Source organism: Geotrypetes seraphini, chromosome 19, assembly GCF_902459505.1.
Source record: "Geotrypetes seraphini chromosome 19, aGeoSer1.1, whole genome shotgun sequence".
NCBI classification, from domain to species: domain Eukaryota; kingdom Metazoa; phylum Chordata; class Amphibia; order Gymnophiona; family Dermophiidae; genus Geotrypetes; species Geotrypetes seraphini.
Window position 1 is genome coordinate 321,618 of NC_047102.1, and position 20,512 is coordinate 342,129.

Sequence of the window (20,512 nt, forward strand, 5' to 3'; positions counted from 1 at the left end):
CGTGATGGAGCTCTGAGTTAATTGAGAATACTGATGCAAACACACCCAAAAATAAGATATGTAATTAAGTTCCATCATTTTACAATACAGTAGGTACAATGACACTCCAAACATGAAAGCAACATAACCAAATTTTCACGTCTATTTCATGTAATCAAACAAGAAAGTTATGCAAGAACTAGTTAATCACCTAATTTCACAGCTATCCAAAGTGGCAATCATATAGCAGCTTCTCTATGGTACATTCAAGATAAATGATATAACTTATTACTTTGCCCATAAGCTACGTTGTCACCTCTTTTTAATATCATTTCTTGAATCCTCGTCTACATGCGACAGCATACTGAGGTCTCTACATAACATATATAAGAAATGGATGATTAAATCTTTGGTGCTGCAAACGCAGCTTCATTAAAACAAAAATATGTATTTTCTAATTAATAAAAAGCATATGATTGATGTCCCTGACGGAATGTATTTAAATAAGCAGTCAACATCAACAAGCTCAAAGAAATACTATAATGTAAAAAAGGCTAAAATCCATCACATGCATCAATGAAAACCTGCACACAGAAGAGACATCTTGACAAGCATCAATAGTGACTATTTTGATACTACTTATCAATACTGCATGGTTTGCTCAAGCTAAGATGGAACCATATCTATTAATTCATATTAATTGCATTTGTCATATTCTAAGCAAGTCATGCTTACTGCACAGCTAAATATTTTATTGAACCCAATTAGACAGTGAACTTGAAAATAAACTACCCAGGTTGTATTGTGGCTCTGACAGCTCTCTGTTCTTACAATACTATGAAATTATTAAGAAGAAACCTGAATCAATGTCAACTGCTTGAAAATACTCGTTTTTCTTGAAGCTCAACCATCCTGAACAAAGAGTAAAATTCAGTTACAACAAAACATACTGTCCTCTTGGTAAGAAAACACAGAGCACTAAAAATTATACAACAAAAGTTTAGCAGATCTGAATTTTAAGTGCTGCAGTCCTCAACATTAATATAGAAGTAGTAACATCAACAACCTCAAATATTTAAGGCACTATGTGTGGGAACATTTTACAATACAGTTGAGATTATTAGGACAACATTGAAGAGCAACGTCCAGGCAAAAGAGACACATGCAATGTGAAGAGCTCTGTTATTTCCGACAGATGATAACACTGAAACACTAAGACAAACAGTTTACTCATACACTGTCCTGCCAACACATGGGCATCTGTTGCTCTAATTCTTTACACTGAATGGCTTCCCAAAAGTCGATGTGTCTTGCACTAGTTAGAAGGCAATTTTATAAAAAATAGCAGGAGAGAAAATGGACTTCTTTTCCTGTCTAGAGATACTATAGAACATAACAACCAAATGCAAGATTTATCAAATGTGCAAAACACATTCAAAGTGAAGGTTTTCTTTTAAAGCTCAAGACTGTTTAAATTGCACCAAAGTCTACATGATTGGAAAAATAATTTCTTGTGCCATGGTTAGTATTCACTCAACACCATGTTTTGTTTTGTTTTTTTTTTCTCTTTTTCAATGAATGTTTATAATCACCGAGCTTTCTCAACCCACAGTTCCTGAAATTTCACATATATGGGTATTGGTTGAGCTTTGTTGGACTCAGTGGAAATCCTGTGTAAGCAGGTGATGGTGCGATGTAAGAATGGGGTGGAATAACTGGCTTGTACTGAGTCTGATGAATGGTTGGGGAAGGTAAGAGACGGGGATTTATGCTGACTGTGACCTGGTGAACTACACCACTGGGATGAGAGAAACTATAGGTGGGATGTTGTAAGATAGGTCTTGAGGTACAAGGAGAGCCTAGGATGTGGGCCAGAGGAGCAGACGGGGGATACTGAAGAATAGCAGGCTGTCCTCCAAGATGTGCATGATTTGGACTTCCATGTGGAAAGGTGAATGGACGGCTGGCAACACTGGCTGGGATGTATGCCTGCTGTCTCCCATGCCCACACTTTCCATTCCATTCCTGATGCCCAGATCCAAAGTGCTGAACCTGTTGGAATGCAGAAATCCAAGAAATCTGATTATGAACCACTCAACATTCATTGTTTAAGGTGTTCGAGCATCTAGTCTGAAAAGTGCTCAAATTGGTTTACTGTACATACTTGAATATGAACAGGGGGAGGGGAGGGGAAGGTTGACTCGAATATAAACCGAACTTGCAGCAGTCTCATGTTTAGTAAGACTGCACAGGGCAGGAGCATAGGAGGATCACTCTTGCCCTGGCTCACCAATGGACCAGCAGGGCTTGAGGTAGGCCTGGGGAGAGGCCTGCAATGTGTCTGAGAGGGAGAAAACTCAAATAGACTGTAAACCAAGACCCCCGTTTGGGGGTCATTTGTTTTGCCCAATAATATATTCAAGTATATATAGTTAACTACATACATATATATTCCTAGGTGAGAATTTTAATCTTCACAGGCATTTCAAACTGAACAGCAGAGCTAAAAAGGAAGTAAAACTGACAACTATGAACTGTTAATGCAAACATACACACCCCCTCTTGCAAAACTGCTTTTATTTAGCATAAAGTGGTCTGGTTACTCTGTTAATCCAACTGAATGTTTATTATTTCCTTTTCTTTTTGCAAACATTTCATTGCATATCAGACATGGTTTCCCCAGCTAAAATAATTCCTCCATGGTTTCAGAGGAAGCTGTGGTAAAAGCAATTAGCATAGTTCAGTTACAACAAAAAAGTGGATTTAGACAAGTTCCTGGTGGAAAAGTCCAAAAACTGTTAAGGTAGACCTGGAGAAAGCCACTGTTCTTTACTGTAGTTGATGAGTAATTGCTGAAAGTATTTTTGTTATGTCGTCAGCTATATGTAGGACGATTTTGGATTACTGTGTACCAGTTTGTGTTTACTTTTATGTCTTTATGTATGTTATTTTGGAAACCGCTGAGATTTTTGATGGTAATTTTTTAAAATAAATAAATCTCAAGGGGAGGTAGCACTGACTATATTTTGGGATCCTGCTAGGTATTTATGACCTGGATTGGAACTATTAAAATCAGGAAACTGGACCAGTTGGACATTTGGTCTAATCCAGTAGGACATTCTTATGTTTTCAAAAATTAATCTTATCCTGTCAATATCTTCCCCTTTAAAACATCATAACTGTATTTTCCGTTCAATGTACAGGGTACTCCTGCAATTTGATAGTATTATGAAGATTAAATGGAAGGACACTGCCCTGATTTCATTATGGAAAAATAAGAACATAAAAATTGCCACTGCTGGGTCAGACCAAGCAGTCCGCTCACGCGGCGACCCTGAGTCTAGCCTTACCTGCATACGGTTATAGTTCAGCAGGAACCTACTTAACTTTGTCTTGAATCCCTGGAGGATAATACCATTTTATTGGACTAATACATTTTAAAATTAGCTTTCAGAGGTCAAAACCTCTTTCCTCAGGTCAGTAAAGTACACTGCTGTTACAGTATCCTATCCTGACCTGAGGAAGAATTTGGTCTCTGAAACAATCAAAAATGTATAAAAATTAGTCCAATAAAAGGATCACTATTCTAAACATTTATCAACACAGCTACAATACCACTTTATCCTAAAGCAAAAAAAATAAAATAGAATTTTTTTCTACCTGTGTCATGTGGTTTCTGCTTTCCTCATCTTCTTTTCATTCTCTTCCTTCCATCCACTGTCTGCCCCTTCTAGAAAATGTCTGCCTCCCTCTGCCATCTCTCCTCCTGCCCCCCTCATGCATATTCATTGTGTGTATCCTGAAAACCCAACTGGTCAACTGGTCTATATGACAAAAATGCGATATATGGACATTGCAGGACCTTCTTAGCAATAACTGTTGATTGTCCTTTAATGTATGCGATAAATTTAATTTACCAGCCAATCAATATACTAATTGGCTTCAATTGAAAAACTGCATTTGTGCTTCAATACCAGATCTTCTAAATTTGAAATCCATATCTGACCTCACTTAAAGGTGTTGCCTCAAAATGGTACACATTGTTGAGACAAGCCTCTCCTGTATCTATATCGCAGTTTCCTGGATATATCCGCTGAGAATGAGCTTTGGCAGAGTGTGGACCAGAGTATTTAAGTCTATTCAATAGGCTCCAGTCCTTCAATCGATATACTTCCTACTACATTTGTCCCACTGGACTCCATAGAAACTAGCTAAACTCTCCCATGAAGGCTCCAATTTGTGCTGGTCCTGTGGGAAATATGCAGGTACTCTACCTAAAATGATATATCAATGCCCAAAAGTTATTCAATATTCGCAGGCCGGCTCTGCCCCTAACCCCCACAAATACAGAGGGGGAAGTGTATATCAAACTCTCTGGTTACTACTGACCCACTTATGTGGTTTGTAGCATGAATTATCCCTCCAAGCGCATTATTGCTGAGCTGCACACTCCAATACAGTGACAGTATACTTTTTGATTGCCCGTACCAGGGCTCTGTGGATGGCATCGCCCATATGTGGGAATATACTGCCTGCTTGTCCTCGGATAAATTTAAAATAGATAAAACAGTAATGGTAAATGACAGCAGATAAAAGACCCACATGGTCCTAAATGGAAACTTGTATGTTGGATTTGTGAGGTAATTTTCCTTATATTTGTAGTATATTTTTATTTGCTTTTTATATTTTGTGGCAGATTTATCTTCAAACAGGGGCACAGAGGACTGTAGCCTACAAAAAGTGACCGGTCCAACTTGGCCATCTCACTGGACAAACTAGATGGATTATAAAGGAGACTGGAGGGTGGCCAATGTTACGCTAATTTTTAAAAAGGGCTCCAGGGGAGATCTTGGAAATTACAAACCAGTAAGTCTGACTTCAGTGCCAGACAAAATAGTGGAAACAATTTAAAAAAAAAAAATTAGAACTGTGGAACATCTAGACAGGAGTCAGAATGGGTTCAGTCAAGGGAGATCTTGCCTCATCAATCTACTTGACTTCTTTGAAGGTGTGAATAAACCTGTGGATAAAGATGTAGTGTATCTAGATTTTCAGAAAGCATTTGACAAAGTTCCTCATGAGAGACTTGTGAGAAAATTAGTGTGTCATGAAATAAGAGGCAATGTTCACTTGTGGATTATGAATTGGTTATCAGCCAGAAAACAGAGGGTAGAGTTAAATGACCATTTTTCTCAATGGAAGAGGCTAAATAGTGGGACCGGAGCTATTTAACAAATCTATAAATGATCTGGAAATTGGAACAAGTAAGACAATTAAATTTGGAAATGATGCTAAACTATTCAAAGTGATTTAAAAAACATGCAGGAAAATTGGGTGTCCAAATGGCAGATGAAATTTAATGTGGACAAATGCAAAGTGATGCACATTGAGAAGAATAACCCAAATCATAGTGCCGGATACTAGGATCCACCTTGGGGGCCAGCGCCCAAGAAAAAGATCTGGGTGCCATAGATAATATGCTGAAACCTTGCGCTCAATGTGCGGTGATGGCCAAAAAAGCAAACAAGTTGCTAGGAATTATTAGAAAAGGGATAGTAAACAAGTCTATAAACATTATAATGCCTCTGTATTGCTCCATGGTGCAACATAAGAACATAAGAATCGCCGCTGCTGGGTCAGACCAGTGGTCCATCATGCCCAGCAGTCCGCTCATGCAGCAACCCCTAGGGCAACAACCAGTGCTCTAAATGAGCCCAGCCTCACCTGCGTACTTTCCAGTTGAGCAGAAACTTTTCCAACTTTGTCTTGAATCCCTGGAGGGTGTTCTCCCCTACAACAGACTCTGGAAAAGCGTTCCAGATTTCTACCACTCTCTGGGTGAAGAAGAACTTCCTTACATTCATACAGAATCTATCCCCTTTCTTGGACAGGGTGAACAACCTGTCTATCTACTAAGTCTATTCCCTTCAGTATCTTGAATGTTTCGGTCATGTCCCCTTTCAATCTCCTCTTTTCGAGGGAGAAGAGACCCAGTTTCTCTAATCTCTCACTGTACGACAACTCCTCCAGCCCCTTAACCATTTTAACCGATCTTTTCTGGAACCTTTCAAGTAGTACCGTGTCCTTCTTCATATACGTGACCAGTGCTGGCCCATGGCTCGGTACAGCGGCAGGATAACCTTCTCTGATCTGTTCATGATCCCCTTCTTTATCATTTGTAGCATTCTGTTTGCCCTTTTCACTGCCGCCGCACATTGCGTGGACGGCTTCATCGACTTGTCGATCAGAACTCACAAGCTCTTTCCTGGGAGGTGTCTCCAAGCACCGCCCCAGGCATCCTGTATTTGTGCATGAGATTTTTGTTACCGACATGCATCACTTTACACTTATCCATGTTGAACCTCATCTGCCTTTAGTATTGTGTTCAATTCTGGTTGCCATATTTCAAAAAAGATGCAACGGAACTAGAAAAGGTTCAAAGAAGAGCAACCAAGATGATAAAAAAGATGGAACACCTTGCGTATGAGGAAAGACCAAAGAGGTTAGAGCTCTTCAGCTTGGAAGACAGACAACTGAAAGGATGATTGAAGTCCAGCGTGGCGTAGAATGGATACAAGTGTATCGATTTCTTTATTCCGTGAAAATTTACAAAGACTAGGGGACACTCAAAGTTACAGGGAGATACTTTTAAAACCAATATGAAAAAATATTTTTTCTCTTAGAGAATAGTTAAGCTCTGGAATGCATTGCCAGAGGATGTGGTAACAGCAGTTAATGTAACTGGTTTAAAAAAATGTTTGGACAAGTTCCTGGAGGAAAGTCCATAGCCTGCTATTCAGACTGACATACGGGAAGCCACTGCTTACCCTGGATCGGTGGCATGGAATGCTGCTACTATTTGGGTTTTTGCCAGGTACTTGTGATTTGGATTGGCCTCCATGAAGATAATAATAATAATAATAATTTTATTTTTATATACCGCCCTACCACATAGTTCTAGGCAGTACACATACAGTACTAAAAATATACAAATAGTGAATAAAAGTACGAAATCTAAAAACAGCTAAAATTATACATTAATTGAATAAAATGCATTCGCGAAAATAGATAGATATGGGATACTGGGCTAGATGGACCATTGGTCTGACCCAGTAAGACTATTCTTATGTCGTCATTTCATTCACTATGTAAATATAAAGAGAGAAATCATGCCTTTAATTTATAAAATGCAGATCAAACAAATCAGGAATATTTTAATATATATATGCTATATTTTTTAAATCTAAATTAATTAGATTTCTTAATTTAAGAACCTTAAGGAATTATTAATAAAATAGGCCCAAGCAGTCCCTAGCACTTTCAAAGACTTCTTATAAATGGACATCTTAGGCCAAAGAAGCTGGTTAATTTGTGCATTTTACTTAATCTAGAATAAGAAGCGGACTGAAAATTACACACCTGACTGAAGTTCACATGCTGCTGCTGTTGGAATCTCAACAATTTATGTTGACGGTTACCCATAGCAGAAGGCTGGTTCAATCGACCAAGGGCAGATCGGTCCTTTTTCTGTGGCTGGCACGTAGTATCTAAAAGAAACAAATAATGCAAAATTACATAAGCCTAAAGAGACTTCAGTCCACTTGGCAAGTTGTATTTGTGGTATCTCAAATAAGAGGTATAAAATCCCATCACCCAATGTTTCAAAAATAAAACATTCCTCCTTGGCTATTAAATCTGGAGAACTCAGAGGACAAAGATTAACTGGACTGCAATATCAAAGTGTTTAGGCTCATTAGTAACAAATATAAAGACAGGATTATGTAGGTCGATTCTGCTGCACTGGTTTTTTTTAAAGCCTGTTTTACATGTAGAACAGGCTTTACACATGCAAAGGCTTTTATAAAATTATCCTGTTTATCCTTTTGTAATTTCCTAAACTAAACTAAACTAAACCAAACCTTAAGTTTATATACCGCATCCTCTCCATGAAAATAGAGCTCGGCACGGTTTACAAAAGTTTAATAAAGGAAGAGAATAGCACATTGAGTTTGGTGGATTGAGAATAGGGGGGGGGAGGAGAGCATTACGTTTTTGTGAAAAGACTGGTTTTCAGATGCTTACGGAATAGTTGGAAGGAGACCTGAGTCCGCAGTTGGGTAGTAAGGTTATTCCAGAGCCCTGTAATTCTGAAAAAGAGAGATTTTCCCAATTTTCCCGCATAGAGGATACCTTTTAGAGAGGGGAAGGAAAGTTTAAGTTTTTGTGTGGGCCTGGTATTGTCGGGATTCGGTGAGTTCCAAAATAGAGGGATTAGAGGAGGGAGGATGCCATGTAGGATTTTAAAAGCTAGGCAGGAGCATTTAAAATGAACCCTGGCGATTATTGGGAGCCAGTGGAGTTTGGACAAAAGTGGAGAGACATGATCAAATTTACGTTTTGCAAAGATTAGCTTGGCCGCGGTGTTCTGAATTAGTTGAAGTCTATGAAGACTCTTTTTTGTTAGACTAAGGTAGATGGAATTGCAGTAATCTAGTTTGGAAAGGATGATGGATTGAACAAGGACAGCAAAGTGTTGTTGGCGGAAGCAGGATCTCACTTTCCTCAGCATGTGGAGGCTGAAAACGCATGACTTTACCAGGGAGTTGAGGTGGTCATTGAAGGAAAGAGAAGAGTCGATGATGATGCCTAGAACTTTGCTTGAGAACTCAAGCTGCAGCGTGGCTCCAGAGGGCAGTGCGAAGATGGTGGGCAACTGTTCTAATTTTGGACCGAGCCAGAGAAGTTTCGTTTTGGATTCGTTCAGTTTCATTTGAACAGAGGGGGACCAGGATTGGAGTTTAGTTATACAGGCTGTTATGTTCTCAGAGAGGTTGGTAAGGTTCGAGTCTGTCTCGAGAAGGACAAGGATGTCATCAGCATAAGTGTAGATTGTTTCAAGGGAAGATTGATGGAAGATTTTCAGGGAAGACATGTAGATGTTGAAGAGGATAGGGGTGATCCCTGCGGGACTCCACAGGTCGGTTTCCAAGGTGCGGACATGAGCTAACTTTTGGCCTGGCAGACAAGAAATATTAAGAAAACCTCAACATCAGTAAAAACTTCAAATTCTAAAAAAATCTTTTCAAGAATCTTGGAATTTGTGTACTTGGTGGAGGGGGAAGTTGGGCTACTGTTAAACCTGCATAAAATGGGACACGTGTAAAAATAAATGAGTTAGAGGTAGAATAACCTGTCTTAATGGTAGCCCACGTTGATAATTACCCCCCACCAAATATTTTTCCCTTTTACAGTTTTTAAAATCTGTTGGTTAAAGATTTCTCCCCAAACAAGAACAAAAAAATCCCACAAACTTGAAGAGAGTAAACCAAAAGTGGGAGAAGTCTGGAATAGAACAAGTCAATCCTCAGTACAAAATGGTTGGGATATAAGTCTTTTTATTCATAACTTAAGATACCCGACAATATATATATATAAAAAAGATACATAATATATGAAAATAAAATCTAAAAGGTTAAAGATTTCTCCCTGCAGGAGATCAAATACTTTTCACTTCATATTATTTATACCCGAGTCTGAAATCATTTTAACTTTGAAAACGAATTGTCACCAAATCTCTGTCTCAAAAATAAAAATATTTCTAAGCTCTGGTAAGAATATATTATACCTACATTCGATTTTATGTAAACTATGCCACCAGTAAGCTTTCTGTTTGTCTCTTTAAGCTTGCAAAATACTGAAACAGCCAATTAAAAGAATCTCTTGTTAAAAAGTTAAGCCCTCAAGTAAAACCAGCCACCAAGAACACAAGACATTCTCTCATGGTGCTGTGCAAGCTGATCAGCAGGTTTAAATTTCACCCTCAAAGTCAAAGGAAGGTAATTATTTTTGTTTATACCCTAACCTAAACCTAATCAGGTAGTTTCTCAAAAAGCCCACTTCAGATGTCAGTTCCCAAAGAATTTCCCGGCATATCTAGAAGTTAGGAAAACGTCACATTGGTTGCCAAAGCTGTAAAATTAACACTATTAGTGTCCATTGTACAGAAACAGCTTCATGTTAGGGAGATCTGCAGCTATAAGTTTCTCTGCAACTGTTTTTAATCATCTTGGAAGTTGTACCTTTTCAGTCATTACTCCATCATTCCCTTCATTGTGGGCTTCTCCAAGGTTTCACTGAGTCCCCTCTTCTCGCTAATATATTCTGGAGCCCTCTGGCTTTGTTAGTCCAACACTCCCATCAAGTTCTTCATCTGGTTAAACCCACATCTCCGGTCTCTTCTAATTTGAGTCCGCTTCACTCTTACATCTTGCTAAATCCCTTGAAAACTGCTTCTGGATTACAGGGTCTCATCCTAAAACTGCTTTCACAATTTGCCAATTGCTACAGTTGAATAATTTCCAAGTGTTTGATCTCTTAAACTGGATTACTAGACTGTGTACTGTGGCATCCTCTACACACAACAAAATTCTGTCTTTTGCTTTTTAGAGGACTAGTGGGTAGATTTGGGACTCCCCAGTCTCTCAGCCTTCCATTTTTAAACACTTTGTATACCAACAGTTCCTTAATACATTTAAAAGTAAGACAGGATGCACAATGGCTCTGTGTTCCAGTGGACCTCCACACTCTTAAAATGTGCTACTATACTGTAATCTGGAGGTCTTAAAAACAGCAACTGCACTAAAGACCACCGAATCCTAGAAGGATAATTTCTCCCTATTCATTAACCTATGGTGGAACCGAGTCTGCCTTACATATACATATGAGCACTTGGCAACCAAATACTTTTTCTGGAGTATGGAGACAGTTAGAGATCTTCATTTCCAAGCCATAAGTGGAAGCTTGGAAGTGATAATATGTGATGATCTTAAGGTGGCCAAACAGGTCAAAAAGGTGACAGCAAAAGCTAGAAGGATATTAGGGGGCATGGGAAAAGGTAAAAAGCTGGAAAAAGAAGGAAAAAGGAGATACTGATACCCCTGTATAAGACTCATTTAGAATATTGTTGGAGACTACACCTTCATAAAGATATCAACAGGATGGAGTCGGTCCAGAAGAAAGCTACTAAAATGGTCAGTGGTCTTCGTCATAAGGCATATGGGGGACAGACTTAAAGAAGAAGGTGGCAGATGGGAGATATGATAGAGATGATTAAATACGTATGTGGCATAAATAGGCATGAGTCTCGTCTCGTTCATTTGAATGAAAGCTCTGAAATAAGAGGGCATAGGATGAAGTTAAAAGGTGATAGGCTCAGGAGTAATCTAAGGAAATACTTTTTTTTACAGAAAGGGTGGTAGATTCACGGAATAGGATCCTGGTAGAGGTGGTGGAAACAGAAACTGTCTGAATTCAAGAAAACATAGGACAGGCACATGGGATCTCTTAGAGAGAGAGAGAGAGAGGAGATAATGGAAGCTGTGGATGGGCAGATTGGATGGGCCATTTGTCCTTTATTTATCATAATGTTTCTATGCTTATTTTCTGTTAGCAACACACTTTACAGTACAATTCTTATTTTACTATTAAATATTTTATTGTACGTTGTATAGAATATGTTCTCATGTTCATTTATTTTAACTGAGTAAAGCACAGTTACTTACCGTAACAGGTGTTATCCAGGGACAGCAGGCAGATATTCTTGACTGATGGGTGATGGCACCGACGGAGCCCCGGTACGGACAATTTTAGAGTGATTGCACTCTAAGAACTTGGAAAGTTCTAGTAGGCCGCACCGCGCACGCGCGAGTGCCTTCCCGCCCGACAGAGGCGCGCGGTCCCCAGTTAGGATAAGCCAGCTAAGAAGCCAACCCGGGGAGGTGGGTGGGACACAAGAATATCTGCCTGCTGTCCCTGGATAACACCTGTTACGGTAAGTAACTGTGCTTTATCCCAGGACAAGCAGGCAGCATATTCTTGACTGATGGGTGACCTCCAAGCTAACAAAAAGAGGGATGGTGGGAAGGTTGGCCATTAGGAAAACAAATTTTGCAAAACAGATTGGCCGAAGTGTCCATCCCATCTGGAGAAAGCATCCAGACAATAATGAGATGTAAAAGTATGAACTGAGGACCAAGTAGCAGCCTTGCAGATTTCCTCAATAGGCGTGGAGCGGAGGAAAGCCACAGATGCTGCCATAGCTCGAACTCTATGGGCCGTGACAGAACCTTCCAGTGTCAGTCCGGTCTGAGCATAACAGAAAGAAATGCACGCTGCCAGCCAATTAGACAACGTACGTTTAGAAACAGGACGTCCCAATTTATTCGGATCAAAGGACAGAAAGAGTTGGGGAGCTGATCTGTGGGGCTTAGTACGCTCTAAATAGTAAGCCAGAGCCCGCTTACAGTCCAAAGTATGCAGAGCTTGTTCTCCAGAATGAGAGTGAGGTTTCGGAAAGAAGACAGGCAGAACAATGGATTGGTTGAGATGGAATTCCGAGACAACCTTAGGGAGAAACTTTGGATGTGTACGCAGAACCACCTTGTCATGATGAAAGACTGTAAAAGGTGGATCAGCAACTAGTGCATGTAGCTCACTGACCCTCCTGGCAGAGGTAAGAGCAATAAGGAAAAGTACCTTCCAAGTGAGAAACTTGAAAGGAGCGGTAGCCAAAGGTTCAAAAGGAGGCTTCATTAAGGCGGAAAGAACCACATTGAGATCCCAGATTACCGGAGGGGCTTTGAGAGGTGGTTTCACATTGAAAAGACCCCGCATGAATCTGGACACCAAGGGATGAGCCGAGAGAAGTTTTCCATGAACTGGCTCATGAAAAGCAGCAATAGCACTGAGGTGGACTCTGATGGAAGTAGACTTGAGGCCAGAGTCAGACAAAGAAAGAAGATAATCCAATAAGATCTCCACTGCAAGGGAAGTGGGATCATGATGATGAAGAAGACACCAGGAAGAAAACCGTTTCCACTTCTGATGGTAACATTGCAGAGTGGCCGGTTTCCTGGAGGCATCCAGAATGGAACGAACGGGCTGAGACAAAAGAGTATCATGAGAAGTCAGCCCGAGAGAAACCAAGCTGTCAGGTGCCGAGATGGAAGGTTGGGATGCAAAAGGGTCTCCTGATGTTGCGTAAGCAGAGAAGGAAACAGTGGAAGAAGGAAAGGCTCCCTGGAACTGAGTTGAAGTAGAAGGGAGAACCAATGTTGCCTGGGCCACCGTGGAGCAATCAGAATCATGGTGGCTCGTTCCCTCTTGAGCTTGAACAAGGTTCGTAACATGAGAGGCAGAGGAGGGAAAGCGTACAGGAACAGATTGGACCAATCGAGGAGAAATGCATCCGCTGCCAGACGGTGAGGGGAGTAGAGTCTGGAGCAGAATAGGGGCAGCTGGTGATTGTGAGGAGCTGCAAAGAGGTCTATCTGAGGAGTGCCCCACTGAGCGAAGATGGACTGAAGAGTTAAAGGATCGAGTGTCCACTCGTGAGGCTGGAGAATTCTGCTGAGCTTGTCTGCTAAGGAATTCTGTTCTCCCTGAATGTAGATAGCTTTCAGGAATAGTTGGTGATCTGTGGCCCAAGCCCAAATCTTCTGGGCTTCCTGGCACAAGAGGCGAGAGCCTGTCCCACCCTGCTTGTTGATGTAGTACATCGCAACTTGATTGTCTGTGCACAGCAGGAGGACCTGAGGAAAGAGAAGATGTTGGAAGGCCTTGAGGGCATAAAACATCGCTCTGAGTTCCAGGAAATTGATGTGATGTTTCATTTCCTGGGCTGTCCAAAGTCCTTGAGTTTGGAATTCGTTCAAATGAGCTCCCCAGGCATAAGGGGAGGCATCGGTGGTGATGACAAGTTGATGAGGAGGTAGATGAAACAGAAGACCTCTGGAAAGATTTGAGGATATCAACCACCATTGTAGAGACTGACGAAGAGATGATGTCACAGATATGTGTCGTGAGCAAGGATCCGTCGCTTGGGACCACTGGGTAGCTAGGGTCCATTGAGGAGTGCGCAGGTGAAGACGTGCGAGGGGTGTGACATGAACTGTGGAGGCCATGTGACCCAAGAGTATCATCATTTGCTTGGCAGAGATGGAACATTGTGGAAGCACCCGCTGACATAGAGATTGAAGAGTTTGAAGACGGTTGGACGGCAGGAATGCTCTCATGAGGACTGTGTCCAGCACCGCTCCAATGAATTGAAGTCTCTGAGTGGGGATGAGATGAGATTTGGGTAGATTGATCTCGAACCCCAGAAGCTGTAGAAACAGGATGGTTTGGTTGGTGGCCAGGAGCACTGTTTGAGATGAATTGGCCTTGATTAACCAATCGTCCAGATAAGGAAAGACTTGAAGGTGGTGAGAGCGTAGAAAGGCAGCCACCACAATCAGACATTTGGTGAACACTCTTGGAGAGGAGGCAAGACCGAAGGGCAGCACCTTGTATTGGTAATGACAATGATTGATCATGAAGCGGAGGTACTGTCTGGAGGCCAGATTGACCGGAATGTGAGTGTATGCCTCTTTGAGATCAAGGGAGCATAGCCAGTCGCTTTGATGGAGAAGAGGATAAAGAGTTGCCAGAGAAAGCATCTTGAATTTCTCCTTGACCAAGCATTTGTTGAGATCGCGAAGATCTAGGATGGGTCTGAGATCCCCTGTTTTTTTGGGGACCAGAAAATAACGGGAGTAGAATCCCTGCCCCTTCTGATCTAGAGGAACTTCCTCTATAGCGTTCAGGAGGAGGAGGGATTGAACCTCCTGAAGAAGGAGAGAAGACTGAGAGGTGTTCAAAGCAGACTCTCTTGGCAGACTTTGTGCAGGACGTGTCTGAAAGTTGAGAGAGTAGCCGTGGCGGATGATGTTGAGGACCCACTGATCCGATGTGATGTTCTCCCAACGGCTGGTGTAACAAGAAAGACGTCCTCCTATGGGTCGAGGGAGATTGGCAGATGGTGGAATACTGGCTATGCTTTGGAGAACCACGTCAAAAGGGTTGGGTAGACTTTTGTGGTTGGCCTAGGTGGTTGTCGCTGTTGCTGACATCTAGGCTGTTGAGTAGCCGGTGGCAAGGGACGGGCAGCATAGCGGCGCTGGTAGGCAGATTGTTGGCGAAAAGGCCGAGCAGGTGGAGTCTTTTTCTTAGTCTTCAGGAGAGTATCCCACCGAGTCTCATGGGCAGACAGCTTTTGTGTAGTGGAATCCATGGACTCTCCGAAGAGCTCATCACCCAAGCAGGGAGCATTTGCTAGGCGGTCCTGATGATTTACATCGAGCTCTGAGACTCTGAGCCATGCCAACCGACGCATGGCAACAGACATAGCCGTGGCCCTAGAAGTCAATTCAAATGTGTCATAAATTGACCGAACTAGGAACTTGCGTAACTGGAGAAGAGAAGAAGAGCAGGCATGAAATGCAGATTTCTTGCGGTCAGGGAGGTACTTTTCAAAAGAAGCCATGTTTTGAATGAGGTGCTTTAAATAAAATGAAAAATGAAAAGCGTAGTTCCCTGACCTATTGGCTAACATGGCATTCTGATATAAACGTTTGCCAAATTTGTCCATGGCTTTTCCTTCTCTGCCAGGAGGGACTGAGGCATACACACTAGCTCCCGCTGATTTCTTAAGTGTGGATTCCACCAAAAGAGACTCATGCGGGAGCTGAGGTTGTCAAAACCAGGGATAGGGATAACCTTGTATAAGGAGTCCAATTTACGAGGAGCTCCCGGTACAGTCAGGGGAGTCTCTAAATTTTTATAAAAAGTCTCTCTTAAGATGTCATGGAGAGGAAGTTTGAGAAATTCCCTTGGAGGCTGGTCAAAGTCCAGAGCATCAAGGAATGCCTTGGATTTCTTCGACTCAGCCTCCAAGGGAATAGAAAGAGATTCACACATCTCTTTTAAGAAAGAGGTAAAAGATGTGGAATCCTGCTTAGAAGAGGGATCAGCAACAAGATGATCCTCTTCATCAGAGGAACACTCACCCTCAGACAGAAAGGGCTCTTCAGAGTCACCCCACAAATCAGGGTCCCGAATCTGAGAGCCACGGTCTCGAGACTCCGGAGTGGAGGTTCCAGGTGTCGGGTTTTGCGCACCGACTTACCCGACCTCATAGACACGGTACCAGGAGATGTGACATGCTGCGTCGGTACCGAAGTCTGCACCACCTGGTGTTGAGCTCTCGGTTCCGGTGCTAAGATTGGCATCGAAGTCGAGGAAGCAGTGTGAACCGGTACTGACAAAGTGGATGCCGATAAAGGAGGGCGCTCCACTGTCGGTACCGGTGGCTCAGACCGGACCGGGACTGGAAGGCTCGGTGTCAAAAGTGCGGGAAGGAGTTGTTGCAACTGCTCCTTAAGTTGCACTTGCAGGACAGCAGCAATCCGCTCGTCTAGCAAAGGCACCGGTACCGCCTTTTTCTTCTGCGGTACCTGTGGTGCTGCTCTACGCTCCGAGGATGAGGAACCCGATGTCGAGGGGCTCACCTCAATAGGAGCGGAGCGCTTCCGTGGGCGCCTCGAGGTCGGCAGGATTGGACTCGCTGCTACTGAGACCGGAGGACGCTCCAACGGAGATGGCTTCTTAGCCGGCTTACCTGAGTGTTGTGACGCCGGCGCGGTGTCGCGCGGCATCAACGAAGTGGGTGCCGACTGAGGTGGTGCCGATGCCGGTGTCGCAGGGTCAGACATATCGGCACTGAAAAGCAAACGTTGTTGGATTTGTCGGTTTTTTAATGTACGTTTTTTCAAAGTGGCACAGCGGGTGCAGGTAGAACCCTGATGCTCTGGACCCAGGCACTGTAAGCACCAATTGTGCGGGTCCGTAAGAGAGATAGGCCGTGCACACCGCTGGCACTTTTTAAAACCTGGCTGGGGGGGCATGAAAGGAAAAACGGCTTCTGCCAAATCGAAGGCCGAGGCCTCAATGGCGGCAGTAGGCCCCGCCGGGGCAAAACCGACGAAATGAAGAAAAAAGAAAAAAACTGTTTTTTTTTTTAAAGAAAATAATAAAAGAAAAAAAGGAAATATAATTTCCAAAAAGATTTCGCGAGCGGGAAGGTGACAGAAAAAAATCTTTTCAACAGCCGTTGAAAAGTGCGACTTCTTAGCTCCGCGGAAACTAAGAAACTGGGGACCGCGCGCCTCTGTCGGGCGGGAAGGCACTCGCGCGTGCGCGGTGCGGCCTACTAGAACTTTCCAAGTTCTTAGAGTGCAATCACTCTAAAATTGTCCGTACCGGAGCTCCGTCGGTGCCGTCACCCATCAGTCAAGAATATGCTGCCTGCTTGTCCTGGGATAAACAGAAATACTCAAATCAAATACACACAGCTTATTTAGAGATCTGGTACAGTGCCCCTCACTATCAACATCATGGCTGTTTACAATGATTCCACACAATAGCAGAAGGAAGAGTCACCCCCAAAAATCTATAGAAAATGAAAGCTATCTGTACCCCAATCAGAACAATTATGAAATTAGCACATAATAAATAAATAGGATCAAGTATATCAACAACTTCTACCTAGAAGGAAGAGTTAAGGACCCTCATCAACGTGAAAAGGGGGGAGAGACTGGCTACAGTAACAGCTATACCTTAATATTTGATTGCTAACCAAGTATGGATAAAGAACCTTTGAACTTTAAGCCCACTTTGCTGGAGGATAGTGAGTTAAACTTAATAAAATAGAAAAGCAAAATTCAAGGCAGCTCTGGGTTTTAGACAGGCTCCTCTTTACTTGGTCAACACATTTACATTGGCTTCTGCAAGAAATATTAGAAGATCTCATGCCCTTTTTGTATTTCCGCCTGTTAAGGGCTGCAAAAGTAAAAAATATCATGATCATACTCTTTCCTTTCAGGTAGCTTTTTTTGACAAGGACTTTTGACACATTTTCACGTCTCATTCCAATTTACACTTTAGAAAACAATTACAAACTTTTCTTTTTTCGTTACTTTTAATTTAATCTTTTGTAAACCCTACTGATTTTATGTTATGTTATGCTACTAACCTTTACCACTCTTTGACATCTGATGAGAATTCAATCTCTTCATTTCTATTCTCCTTGAAGGGAACACCACAGGGCACCCCATTGATTTGGTTTCTGTATTATCTGAGGTTCTTGTTTCTGCATTTATATTAGTCTCTTTCACAAAGCTGCTCTCCACAAATGGGCTGTCATGTCCTGAGGAATCTGAGATTGGTGAGTCATCCACTGTGTCACAGCTGCTCTCTGGTTCATCATCTGATATACTACAAATAAACCACAACCATTAAATTTAAATAAAAAAATGACTTATTACATGTCTGCACTAGTGCTGCCTGATTCGAATTGATTCATCAATTCACTTCAGTGAATTGATTTGAATCAATTTGTTCTGCAAAAAAATAATATTCACCAATTCAGTGAATCCTGACATACCTCCAGGCCTCTTAAACAGCAGCAATGGCAGTGGCCGGCCAGCAGAGGCAGCACTCTGAACAGGCTGCTCTTGGCTTGTCCCCGTCAGGGCTTTCCCTCTGCCACGTCACTGATGGGGCAGAGTGCGAGCAACCTGTTCAGAGCACTGCCTCTTGCTACCACTGCTGCTGCTTTAGGAAGCTCAAAAGTATGCTAGGTTTTAGGGGGGGGGAAGGGATCAGTTGGGAAGTGATGCAGAGAGGAATAGGAGGGATGGAAGGCTGCTGCACAGGGAGATGGGAAGGAGAGATTGAAGGGATGGAAAATGCAATACAATTTATATACAAATAATGATAATCAACCAAGCACTTATAATCAATCAGTATCTATACAAAAGATAAAAATTTAGATAGTTCTTCACTTTCTGCATGTTGCACTGCTTTCAGCTGTGTATAGCTGAAATTATCAGAAGCAATTAAGGAAAGATTTAGAAATTATAACGAGTTTTACCTCATGCAAAATTGTGATCTAGATTCTAATCTAAAGTATCAACTGCAAGAGAGAAGATTTTGGTGTAGTCCTCTAGGCTTTTTTGTAGAGGGGAGAATCAATATCCAACTTGTGCCTTAAGTATCCGGTGGTCGTGTCCGCAACTGCCTTCAGCTCTCACCTCCTCCAGCACCAGACACAACCGCCATCTTACATCAAGCAGTCACCACCAGGAGAGGTGCCAAATTTTGTGAGAGTTCACAAGATTACATATGCACGTACAAGCTACACTGCCTCCAATGGTTACCTTATGTTGTAATTTTTTTTTTTTTTTTGTAATGTAATTTATTTCTTATATACCGCTACATCCGTTAGGTTCTAAGCGGTTTACAGAAAATATACATTAAGATTAGAAATAAGAAAGGTACTTGAAAAATTCCCTTACTGTTGGAATGTTGCCAACCTCAGTGCTGCAACCTCACACGCAAATGCTTTCCTGCATCTGTATGCGATTGTCCTCTCCATTCCACCTCACAATCGCATACAGACAAAGGAATGCGCTTGCGTGAGGTTACAGCAGCGAGGCGGGCAACGTTCCAGAACAATGGTAACATACTGAGGGCCTCAAAATAGTACCTGGCAGGCTGCATGCGGCCCGTGGGCTGCAAGTTTGAGACCACTGATCTAGACCATCACAAATCAGTTATTCTTATATCCATAGACTTATTATCGGCATTCGATACAATTGATCATGCCCTTCTTCAAAGACTATATTCAATCGGTATTTCGGGTCAAGTCCTTGAATGGTTCAAGTCCTTCTTTTCAGACAGATCCTACAAAGTTTCAATGAATGATTCAACTTCTGCAGCTTATACAAGTGAACATGGAACCCCCAAAGGCTCTATTTTATCTCTGCTACTTTTCAACATCTTTCTTTCCCCACTTTTGACACTATGCCAATCTATTGGCTTTACAACATTCGCCTATGCAGACAACATACAGCTGCTACATACATTGGATTTAGAAAACATTAAAGAAATACTAAAAATAAATAAAAACTGGAGCATATCAGGACATGGCTAGATGAAAATATGTTAGCACTAAATGTGGCCAAAACTAAAACATTGTTATTCCCATGGAAGGAAGGACTAAACCTAATCAGTCAAACTGTCATTAACAATAATCATTTATAACAAGTAACCTCATTAAAAATTCTGGGAGTTATCTTTGGTAAGAAATTCTCATATCATGAGCATATCAGCAACGTAGTTAGATCCTGTTTCTACAATCTCCGATTGATCCAGTCAATTTCAAAATTCCTAGAATCCAAATCTTTGAATATCTTAATTCATGCTTTGGTGATATCAGTTAGATTACTGTAATTCATTATTAAAAGGAAAACTCAAAAAGAATAAGGCAACGTCAAATAATTCAAAATGCAGCAATAAAAATTATTTCGAATGCCAAAAAATATGATCATGTCTCACTGCTTCTAAAGGGAGCTCACTGGCTCCCTGTTGCACATAGAATAGGTTATAAGATAAGCCTGTTGGTGCATAAAGTGATTAAGGCAAAAATGCCTGAATTCATATACAAACTATTAATACCGTACACACATTGTGCGTGCTACGATCTATCAACCACCAATTATTATCTGTACCTTTTGTAAAAATAATTGGGACAAGACGCTTGGAGATCTTTTCTGTTATAGCTCCTTAACTGTGGATCACTCTTCCCTCAGAACTA

General features: G+C 41.8%; 1 protein-coding gene across 3 annotated transcripts in view; it reads right to left on the bottom strand.

The window, feature by feature from the left end:
* Nucleotides 1-1,473: 1,473 nt before the first annotated feature.
* Nucleotides 1,474-20,512, bottom strand: part of HIPK3 (homeodomain interacting protein kinase 3) — a 125,863-nt gene continuing 106,824 nt past the window's right edge. For all 3 annotated transcript variants that reach the window (XM_033927841.1, XM_033927840.1, XM_033927839.1), the window contains exons 14-16: nucleotides 17,888-18,129; nucleotides 7,399-7,526; nucleotides 1,474-2,031 (exon numbers count right to left, since the gene is read on the bottom strand). In XM_033927841.1, coding sequence (XP_033783732.1) covers nucleotides 1,603-2,031; nucleotides 7,399-7,526; nucleotides 17,888-18,129 — 799 coding nt within the window. In that variant the 3' untranslated portion in view covers nucleotides 1,474-1,602. The remainder of the gene's footprint in view (nucleotides 2,032-7,398; nucleotides 7,527-17,887; nucleotides 18,130-20,512) is intronic.